The 12,039-nt window shown below is 38.8% G+C and overlaps 1 protein-coding gene across 1 annotated transcript in view; it reads right to left on the minus strand.

Annotated features, from left to right (window-relative positions):
* LOC150078573 (protocadherin-like wing polarity protein stan) overlaps positions 1-12,039 on the minus strand; it is a 570,595-nt gene that overhangs the window by 282,662 nt on the left and 275,894 nt on the right. The window contains exon 13 of the mRNA XM_090384617.1: positions 9,132-9,278. Coding sequence (XP_090240743.1) covers positions 9,132-9,278 — 147 coding nt within the window. The remainder of the gene's footprint in view (positions 1-9,131; positions 9,279-12,039) is intronic.

The following is a 12,039-nucleotide window of genomic DNA, read 5'->3' on the forward strand; positions in this document are numbered from 1 at the left end:
CAGTCAGACTTTTGACTGATCTCAGTCTCTTCAATTTGGTTAAATTTAATATAAAAATTCATGCTTCATTATTATGAGTCCAAATCTTCAGTGAAAGCCCAATTTATATCCCTTATAGAAGGAGACAATGGTCTATTCATAAGAAAAATCTGTTCATGTTGTTGTATCTGAGGTTTTTTTGGCACAATGGCCTCCTGGGCCATATTGTGCCTCTTCATGATTTAATTATTACTAATTTAACATTAATATGATTAGATCATCATCATCATCATCAGCCATTTTCAATCCACTGCAGGATGAAGGCCTCTCCAGCAACTTTCCAGTTCCTTCTGTTTTGAGCCCTGGCCATCCATTTACTACTCAAAAACTCATGAATTTCATCTATCCACCTCCGCCTTTGTCTTCCAGGTTTTCTTCTAGCCCCTCTTGGGTACCATTCTGTTATTTTCTTAGTCCATCTGTCATCATGTCTTCGAGCTATGTGTCCTGCCCAAGACCATTTTAGTTCTTTAGTTTTGATAAGAATGTCCTTTACTTGAGTTTGCTGCCTAATCCATGTGTTTCTCTTCTTATCTAACAGTCTGATTCCCAATATAATTCGTTCCATTCTTCGCTGTGTAGTTCTTAGCTTCTCTTCCATTCTTTTGGTGAGTGCCCAAGTTTCACTTCCATAAGTCATGGTGGGGAGTATACATTGATTCATTATTTTACGTTTCAGACAAACTGGGATATTGCTCTTCAGTATGTGGCTATATTTCCTGAATGCTATCCATCCAAAATTTATTCTTCTCTTGACTTCCAGCCATTTATCATTATTACAGCTAATAACCTGTCCCAGATAAGTATATGACTGCACCTTTTCAATTACTGCTCCTTCAATCATTATTTCCCTTTCCGTGGCGTACTTGTTCATCATTACTTTTGTTTTAGCCATATTCATCTTTAGTCCAAAATCCTTACTAACTGTGCATAACTGATTAAGATTTTCCTCTAATTCTTTGGGATCGTGGCTTATGACCACAATGTCATCTGCAAATCGTAAATGGTTTAGGTACTCTCCGTTCACATTGACTCCTTTCTGCGACCAGTCTAATCTTCTGAAAGCTTCCTCAAGGGCAGCAGTAAACAGCTTCGGAGATATTGTGTCTCCTTGTCGAACTCCTTTCTCGATTTTAAATTTGCTACTGTCTTTGTCTAGTCTAATAAAGGATGTAGCACTCTCATATATTTTTTTCAAAATCATAATATATGGAGTATCTATGCCTTGTCTTTCCAGTGCCCCAAACATTGCCTTATGCTGTATGGAGTCAAATGCCTTTTCATAATCCACAAATGCCAGGCATAATGGTGTTTTATATTCATTTGCTTTCTCCATTAGCTGTGATATTACGTGTAGGTGATCCATAGTTGAGAATACTGTCCTAAAGCCAGCTTGCTCTTTCGGTTGATTCTCATCAAGTATTCTTTCTAATCTGTTAGTAATGACCCTTGTGAACAACTTGTAGATATGGGATAACAAGCTAATTGGTCTATAATTTCCAATTTCTGATTTATCTCCTTTCTTATGCAGCAAAACTATGACTGCATTATTCCACTGCTTAGGCATCGCACCTTTTCTAATGCACTTTGTGAAGAGCCTTGCCAGTTTTTGTGTTATGTCTCTTCCTCCCAATTTTAACAACTCTACAGTAACTTCATCTTCCCCCGGGGCTTTCCGATTCTTCATTTTCTTCAATGCATGTTCTACCTCATCAGGAAGAATATCGGGTATGTCGTATGTGTTGCTACTTTGCAATCCATGTTCCCCACTGCTGGTATCATTCCCTCGCTCCTTGTATAATTCTCTATAGTAGTCTTCTGCTATTTGAATTATGCCTTCTCTGCTGTTTATAAGTACACCATCGCTATTCTTCAGTTTCAGTATCATTTGTCTTTCTGTATTACTGCTCATGGCTGCTGATTTAAATCCTTTGTTTACCCTTAATGCTTGTTCTACTTTTCTTGTGTTAAATCTTCTTATACCCTCTCTGAGTCTCTTTCTAATGGCTTTGCATAACTCAGTATACTCAATTTTCTCCCTGTCAGTGTTTTTCTTGCTCTTCATTTGTCGTCTTTGGTTCATCATGACAAGTGTTTCTTGACTAATTTTTTCTTCTTTGGATTTCTGTTTCCCTATAGGTTTCTTGGGCTTTATCACTTTCAGAAAGTTGTAATATTCCTCGTCGATATCTTGGTCCTGAGCAGTCTGCAGAAGCTCAAACTTGTTCTTAAGTTCCAGTACATACTGCTTTTTCTCCTCCTCTGTTATTTCAAAGACCTTTGTATTATTTACTCGAGTCAGTTTTTTCCTTTCCTTTCCTACATCTATATCAAGTGTACATCTTACCATTCTGTGATCACTTCCAACATTTACCTTATTCAGGACGGTAACATCATTCACAATATATCTTCTGTTAGTGAGGATGAAGTCGATTTCATTAGTTGTTAATCCATTTGGACTCTTCCATGTCCACTTTCTGTTCACCCTTTTCTTGAAAAAAGTGTTCATTACTGACAGTCCTTGAGATTCTGCAAATTCCACAAGTCTTTCACCTCTTTTATTTCTTTCACCAATTCCAAAATTTCCTATAGTTCTTCTTTCTGCGCTGTTTTGCCTTTTTCCAACCTTAGCATTGAAGTCCCCCATATGATTAGATACTATTATACAAATTTATGTGTTTTAAACACTGAAACAGTTCCTTCAAATTTGCTTCATTACCAAGAATATGTGATAAGGTTAAGGGATCCTGCAAGTTGGATAGGGAGCTAAAGCTAGATTTTCAGACAGATGAAAGTTGGAGACATTCAATGAGAATGTTTTATTGTTAGGTATGACTGGCAAAAGAAATACTCAGGAAAATTCTCTCCCAGAAATAGGCACCTCCGTAGCCAGGTGGGCAGGAGCAGCAGTGCGTAGCACATGCTTCTTGATTAGACCAGGGTTCAAGCCCGTCACCACCAAATACAGAGGATGCGAAAAGGTCAGGGAATGACCACCGCATATTCCCGGAGCAATATGGCCTTAGTTGCTAATGCTCCTAAAAACCAAATAACAAACTCCCAGAAGCAAATACAGATGAGTTGGATGTGAATGGCCAATGCGGAGCCTTTCCAGAATCACTTCTTGTTGCCTACTTCTCCTGAAACTAGAAAAAGAGCCCACAGTTGTGGCTCTTTTTTAATCTACAACAGTTTATTATTGATTTGAGTTTGCCAGAGATGAGACCATTGTTTCTACATGCTTTTTTATAATGGATTTGTAGTCAGCGTAGGGCACTTTCAGTTGACTGGAAAATTTAGAGTTAGGGTGTTTTGTAGCATCATCCTCATGTTAATTACCTGTGATGCCGACATGGCCAAGGATCCAACAGAAGGTAGACTTCTGGTTGTCTCTTTGATAGTAAAATAATTTAGACTGGATCTCTTTAAGAATGGGATGAAGGAGAGAAGGTAGATTGAATGGCAGCGATTGCACTTAAGGAGTCTGTATATATAAGAGATTGCTTCATATGGTAGTTGTTCATGTTATCTAGAGCCAGTTTTATTGCAAATAATGCAGTATAAATATTGCATTCAGTAGGAAGAGACACTGTTGTGAGAAGGTGGAAGAAACTGCAACAGCACCTGCAGCTGCATCTGTTTTGGAGCCATCAGTATAGATATGTACTTTATCCGAGTTTGCCAAAAAATGCGATTTGTGGAGCTATTGAAGGTTGGTATTTGCCAGGGAGGATTTTCCCCATCTTAAAAATAAATTGTCACAGAGAGGTGAGAATTCAGTCTAGGGAGGTTCTGGAGTAGCAAGGTCTTGGAATATGTTCTGAAAGTTAATATCCCAACTGAACATTAGTTCTTGCAGTCTGCAGGGTGGTTTTCATTAGGTTTATTGTGATATAGCATGGCAAACTGAGGGTCAAATGGGTACTGCCAGCTGGAGTGTGATGGAATACATTTAATCTTTGCTGCGTAGTTACACAATAAAATTTTTCTCCTGAGATGCAGAGGAGGCTCATTTGCCTCAATATACAGGCTGTGAACTGGAATATTCTGAAGGCTTCCACAGCTATCCTAAGGGCACTACAGTATGCTTGATGGTATCCAGACATAAGAGGGAACTTTTCCTTGCGGAGTCATAGACTGGTGATCCAAAATCCAAGTGTGATCTTATTAAAGCTCTATAGAAATGTAGGAGAGAGCTTCTATCAGCACCTCAGGACATAGCGGAGACAGCTCTTAGGATGTTCAGTTTTTTAAGGCAAGTTGTCCGAAGATAAGCTATATGAGTAGCAAAATTAAGTTTATTGTCTAAGTATAACCTCAATAGATGGAATTTGCTGGTAACAGGAATCAGGCTGTTTTTTAAATATATTTCTCGGTTCGGATGTAGTTTGCATTTTTTACAAAAATGGATTGCAGTGGATTTCCATTCTGCTAGGCAGTAACCATTCCATAATGCCCATGATTCTTAGCTATGGAAATTTGAAGCTGCCTTTCAATGGTGTTCATAGTTTGGGATTCTGGCTGGGATTGGATTTGCTGGCTTATTCAGTTTTTTGTTGCGGGGGACACTGTTTGGAAGGAGAGAGTGTATAGTGTGTTTAAGGTCTAATGGCACCAAGGGGTTCCTTCATCTCCATGTAGTTTACATTGTTGTGTGATACAGTATACTGTAAAGGCCAGAGATTTAAAAGTGTATGGATATTGTGGTGTGTAGTGTTGTGTACCATTGTTCTTCTGGCCATTTAGCTGCTGGGACCCTGTTGAGTCCCAACGTTGCCCACACTAAGCCCCGTGGAGGCAGACCAGGTACACCAGTAATTTGTTTGTTTTACTCTGGCAGGCCCTGCCACCTAATTTCCTGAGATTTTAGTGGCTAGGGCCTTAAAAAAAAAAAAATTGGGAAGATAATGCTAGAATTGGGAAAGCCTGGTGAACGTGGTTTAATTTTGTCAAATTTAAATTTGGACATGTGGGACGTGCACTAGTGTACAGACAGAGTAGAGGAGAGAGACCGAAGGCTGGTGGAGAAAAGTCAGAAGTATGGAGACGAAAGAGAAGATGACCCCAATGATTTCCAGTGGGACATGCCCATGCCCCACCAGGAAAAGGTGGGGGGTGGCAGGAAAGAAAGGAGACAACAGGTCATTCCCTCCCCTCCACCACCAGGATAGAGAAAGAAAGTGGGTGAGGCAAGGTACCCTACCCAGACCGCCAACTGGTGAGGTGGCAGCTTAGCTGCATTCAAAGTCTTAGTTGGAGATTGTCCGTTCTGGTGATTGCGCCCAAATAATGATGGATATATTTGGAGGAACTGAAACATCAGTTTGAATAGCTATGGACCGAAATTTTTGAGTAGCAGTGGCATATGTATGCTTTGGCACTGTTTTTATTATTTGTCTTCTTGCCTCTGAACTGTAACTTTGTTCTCCCCTCATATTTTTGGATTTTTTTCCCTTGCTTCCATAGATCACATGTTTTGGAGAAAGCCAGGTTATTTACCATTATAATTTGGGCAATGAGAAGTGGTAGCAGTGCATTCTGACTGATTGTGTTCCTTTGATCCATAATTAGGACATATTGCCTCACCTCGACATGCAGTTTGGGAGGGTCCGTATTTTTGGCACTTATAGCACCTGATGGTATTTGGGATATAAGGACGGCCATGGCAATGGAAATATACTCCTTTGACAGATGTTGGTAGCATGAGTGAGCTAAAAGTGAGAATTATGCTCCTAGTTGGAACAAGAATACCATCTTTCTGAGTCATGATCCTCCTTGCTTGGATGACTCTTGGTTCACCTAGCTCTTTGATTATTTCCTCCTCTGATACTGTTAATAAATCACATTTGGAGATTACTCCCTTTGAGGAGATTAGGGTAGCATGGAGAATAACTTTTATTGGTTGTCCACCAAAAGTGGTCCGCTTTAACAACTTGGCAGAATGCTGGGATTTCGTGATCTCTACCAGAAGATCCCCAGATTCGAGTCACCTTACTAATAAATTTGATGAGTTTGAAGTGCTAGTCAAGACATCAAAGGCAGATATTGTTGGAATATCAGAGACATGGTGTCACACAAAATAAGCATTGCAGAATTGGAATTTGGGGAGTACAATGTGTATAGGAAGAATAGACAGGACAGGAAGGGAGGAGGGGTTATGCTATTAGTTAAGAAACACGTAAAATCTAAGGAAGTGCATTCCAATTGATGTTGGTGGACAATGCAGTGTTGAGTCTGTTTGGTGTGAAATAAGCAGTGGGAAAGAAAAAATGAGAATAGGTGTGTGTTATAGGCCTAATGAATCTAATGAGTATAATGAGCAATTGTGCAGAGAAATAGAGTGGGCCAGTAAATCTGAATGTCTTATAATGGGGGATTTTAACTTTCCAGATATTGACTGGAACTTGTGGCTTGGTCACTTGCACACTAGCAAGACTTTTGTGGATTTATTGGATGACTGTTTTCTACAGCAACCAGAGGGAGTAAAACTCTTGAGCTCATTATCAGGAGTGATTATTCATGCATTAAGAATTTACAGATAAAAGAACCACTGGGTGACAGAGATCACAATGTACTGATGTGGGAATTACTTAAAGATGTAACTACCATCAAGGCTAAAGGGAAGGGCTTTTGCTTTCGTAAAGGTGACTACAGAGGTCTCAGACAGTTTTTAAATTCTGTACAGTGAGATCAACTGATGATGATGTTACCAACATTGAATTCTAAATGGGAAGCCTTCAGGGACTTAATTTTGGAGGCTACTAGGCTTTTCATTTTCAGACCAAACAGGGCTTAGAGGGGGAACAGGCATTCTGTGTGTTATCAGACACTCAGTCTAAAACATTGATGGATCCAATATCTTTCTATTTCAGAAGATTTAGGAGAAGTCTGGTTGGCTTGCCTCCCTAAAATCCACTCATGCACACCTTTTTGATGGTAAGCCCCATTACGTCACTTAGGTGGCAACGAACGTCTAGAGTGGTTCTCTTCAAGATGCCTGGTCAGCGTGAAGAAGAAAAGGCCAAACCCTCCAGCACATAACAGTAAGATGAAACAAATGGCCCTCAGTCCCCAGCAGCTTTCACTCCACCTCTTATGGCAGTGAGAGGATCAGAGTGGAAGCAGAGGGTGCTAAGAATCTCTGGGTATGATCAGGCTGCCATGCATGGAAACTGAACTTGGCCTGTTACAACGTAAGATCGCTCATCGGTGAAGACAGGATACTAGAGCTGGAAAAGGAATTAGAAAATGTAAATTGGAATATCATCGGTTTGGCTGAAACAAGAAGAAATGAATCACTTATAAGTTTATCAAGTGGAAATCTGCTGTACACCAATGGAAACAGTGAAAGGATTGAAGGAGGAGTTGGCTTTCTGGTCCATAAAGATATAAAAACAACATTTTGGAATTAAAAAGTACATCATTGAGGGTGTCAAGACTACTATTCAGGATTTCTAAGAGGTATAAGCTAAAGCTTATAATGATTTATGCACCAACATCCAGCCATGATGATGAAGAGGTTGAAGAAATGTACACCGAAATTGAGTCTTCTAGATGAACAGAAAACTCACTACACTATCATTATGGGGGACTTAAATGCTAAGGTTGAAAAGAGACAAAACAGTGCAGAAAGGGGAACTATAGAAAATTTTGAAATTGGTGAAAGAAATGAAAGAGGTGAAAGACTTGTGGAATTTGCAGAATCTCAAGGAATGTCAGGAATGAACACTTTTTTCAAGAAAAGAGTGAACAGAAAGTGGACAGGAAGAGCCCAAATGGATTAACAACTAATGAAATCGACTTCATCCTCACTAACAGAAGTTATATTATGAATGATGTTACAGTCCTGAACAAGGTAAATGTTGGAAGTGATCACAGAATGGTAAGATGCACACTTGATATAGATGTAAGAAAAGAAAGGAAGAAACTGACTCGAGTAAATAATACAAAGGTCTTTGATATAACAGAAAAGGAGGAAAAGCAGTATGTACTGGAACTTAAGAACAGGTTTGAGCTTCTGCAGACAGCTCAGGACCAAGATATCGATGAGGAATATTACAACTTTCTGAAAGTGATAAAGTCCAAGAAATCTATAGGTAAAAAGAAATCCAAAGAAGCAAAAATTAGTCAAGAAACACTTGTCATAATGAACCGAAGACTTTGGTAGTAATATCCATAAAGAAAAACACTGAGAAGGAGAAAATTGGGTATACCGAGTTATGCAAAGCTATTAGAAAGAGACTCAAAATTTAACACAAGAAAAGTAGAACAAGAATTAAGGGAAAACAAAGGATTTAAATCAGCAACCATGAGCAGTAATACAGCAAGACAAATGATACTGAAACTGAAGAATAGTGATGGTGTACTTATAAATAGCAGAGAAGGCATAATTCAAATAGCAGAAGACTACTATAAAGAGTTATACAACGAGCGAGGGAATGATGCCCACACATACAACATACCTGATATCCTTCCTGATGAGGTAGAACATGTGTTGAAAAAATGAAGAATCAGAAAGCCCCAGGGGAAGATGAAGTTACTGTAGAGTTGTTAAAATTGGGAGGAAGAGACATGACACAAAAACTGGCAAGATGCTTCACAAAATGCATTAGAAAAGGTGTGATGCCTAAGGAGTGGAATAATGCAATCATAGTTTTGCTATATAAGCAAGGAGATAAATCAGAAATTGGAAATTATAGACCAATTAGCTCATCCCACATCAACAAGGTTATCGTACATCTTCTAGGGTCTTCCAGAAGCCCTTATGTACTCAAGTTGGGATTATTACTATTATAAGGAAACTGCATCTTACAGATAATATAACCTTAAAAGCTGAAAAAACATTATTATGACTCCAGGAGTGAAGGCAACAACATCAGTTTCCATTAATTGAAATGGACACTATGCATCTACAGCTGTAAAATGAAATTAATGCAAGTTGAAATAAATTACAATAAAAATCATTATCATAAATATTAAAAATAAAATGACAGATGCAAACAATACACTGTCAATAATTTCTTTGGTAGTAATATTCATAAATTTATAATTAATCAAAATTAATCGAATTAATAGCAGAAATTATTTCTTACCTCATATTGGTAATAATCTAAATTTAAAGAAACAATACTTGACATCCATAAAACCTGCATATGATGCCATTTACCATCACTGATATTGACTTCAGTAAGAACAATCTTTTCTTCATCAAACTGATACTGCAATTGTCTCTCGGTAATCTGATACAAAAGTATTTTTAATGAAACGGCTATTGGATTCTGCTACTAAGTACAGAGCAATTATAAAATAATATCTCGGGTTCGAGGAAAATAACTGATATTTTTGAATATTACTGTATTAAACATGTGCTCAAGGTATCTAACATCAGGATGAAAATTTCACAGTCATAGTCTATGCTAACAAGTACACCATTACTATTACTATTAGAGAAAGTAAAGGAATTGAAAAAAAAAAAAAAAAATCAAATAGCTTAAAATGTTCAGCTGAGATATTGGATACCTCTTTAATTAAAGTTATTTTCAATTCTAGCACAACAGTGGGAACAACTGTACAAACTCTACATTTTGGTTATTACAAGGATAACCAAAATTTTTTATGGTTGTCCTCACTAATAATTATTACAATTTAACTCAAACTCTATCATTAACCATTTAATTAATAAATTCAAGTTAGCATCATCTCAACATTAACCATCTGTTGCTAGCATCCTATTTTTTTAAACAGTTCTGTTATTTTTTTGATTTTATTTGTAAATGAGCCTCCTGTATACTTTTGCCCGTCAACATTCTATAAATGGTTATACACTATTTTCGGATTTCATTTCAATATAATATACTGTGAATTATAAGACATTTATTTTTTGTTTGACAATTAACAGACACCAGGTGAGCAAAAACATCTATCTTTCTTCCAGGCAATTACTATTCCCACATTGCATCTGAGAGATGCCAGCAATATGGTGTCTATCTTGTCACAGAGCTTCGATTTTGCACTATAACAAGTATAGCTGACAAAAATACAGACGTTCATATTATCTGAAATAAACCATACAAATATCTAGGTTTCAGTCTGTAGGATGACCAAACCGTGAAAATTCAAAAAAATATGATAAAAACATTCATTGTTATAAAAAAATAATAAAAAAAATTTTCTCCTTTTTTATGGATTTTTTTTTTTTTTTTTTTGCTCCATGATGAGAACTGGTACCAAGTGCATGAGGTGGTTGGTTGTGTCCAGTTACTATTATTATTATTACTGTTAGTCAAGGAACTCTCTTACTATCCTACAGGTGTTCAGGATTGCGGCTTTCTGAGATTTCATGTAAGACTCATTGTTGCAAAGTTCTTATGGAGGCTCTTTGGTACCATGCTGGTAATTGACACAGTTATTGGGATGGTCCTTACTTGTTCCATATGCCACATTTCTTTGACATCTTATCTTAGGTCTGTGTACTTTGTGATCATTTACTCATAGGTTTTCTGGAGGTAGCTGGTGTTGGACACTGCTATGTCAATTGGGTAGGTAACCTTTTCATTCTTGTCAATGAGGGATAAGTCTGGCTATTGTGCAGAACTGTCTTGTCCATTATTATGAAATTATTCCAGTATAGTCTGTGAGTTGAGGTTTCTAGTATAGCCTGAGGTTAGTACTTGTAAACTGGTATACTTTCTTTGATCAACTAGTATTTTTGCACTAGCTTCTGGTATTATCTTGGCTACCTAGTCATGCCTGCATGTGTACTCCATGTGGGTGATCACCCTACAATCCCACAGTGATGTGCAGGATTGTTTATGAGGCAAGATGACATCATCAACATGTGTTATCTGACCACCGGAGTCCTGGGCAATGTATAGTAGTAGTAGCCATAGTGTTTTTGTTAAGCAGTTCCTGTGGTTCCCCACACATCCGCCTTGAGTACTCTGTGATTTATACAACGTTGCAAGGCCAGTCAGTGTGGGTTATGTGTGAGTAGTGTGTTGTTTGTGTTGTTTGACTGGCTTCTTAGTTACTGGGAGGCACGATCACCATGGAAGGAGCCTTTCAGCATCCATTCACCGGCACAAGGAGCCGGGCCAGTAAGGTAGAAGGAACGCCTGACGGGCTCACTCCCCACTTGCAAAGCTAGAGAGGAGAGAGGCCAAGTTAGAGGAATGGAGTGAGTTGGACAGGAAAGATAAGAAAAGAGAAAGGAAGCAAGGGTAGGCAGAGTGGAAAGCTACCCCCAGCAGAGGGCCAATCGGCCAGATGATCCCACACCTGTCAATTGACCAGAGTCAGTAGAACCCCTTCGATGAAGATTCATCGATGGTGGTTAAAATCCTGCCTGGGGAATGTTCCAGGCCAGCAAAAGAGCCCGAAAACATCTAATCCCACGCCGATGGAGAGGCGGTGTTAGCAAAGGAGCTTCATGGAGAAGAGGTGAAGGCAGGAATCTCATTGGTTTATTCCCTGCAGAGAGAAGTGTCAGCGTCGGCAAGAATCTCTGGTGGAAGCTGTGTCAAGGGAAGTTGAGAGTCACCCGGTGAAGTCTTCTAGGAGCAGCAGAGAACATGTTGGAGCATTGCAGGGGAAGATGAAGTTACTGTGGATGGACAGGAAGAAAAGAAAAAAAAATGAGACAGCTCTCGAGTGGCCACATAATAGAAACTTGGTGACGTGATTGCAATGGTGCATCCTGTGAAGTAGAGAATCATTACTGGGTTTGGTATATCCTTATGGCTGACAAGTTATTTAATTTCTGGTGTGATTGGCAGTGGGGAAGCTAGTCGACAGAATGAGTTGTGGTAATCATAGGTGTGCCAGTTGGTGGTTGTGAGTGATAGCGGCGTCTGTTGAAGATCGCGGTGGCATAGGTCGAGAATGCTTTGTAGGCTTCTTCTGATTCCAATACCCTAGCCTCTGGATGGATTGTCGGTGCATTGAAGGCCAGAAGAAGCTGGTTGCGGTGGTCAAGATAGATCTGACAGGAGTGCATCACAT

This window comes from Mastigoproctus giganteus, chromosome 11 (assembly GCF_048544385.1).
Source record: "Mastigoproctus giganteus isolate SK-2022 chromosome 11, ASM4854438v1, whole genome shotgun sequence".
In the NCBI taxonomy this organism is placed as follows: Eukaryota; Metazoa; Arthropoda; class Arachnida; order Uropygi; family Thelyphonidae; genus Mastigoproctus; species Mastigoproctus giganteus.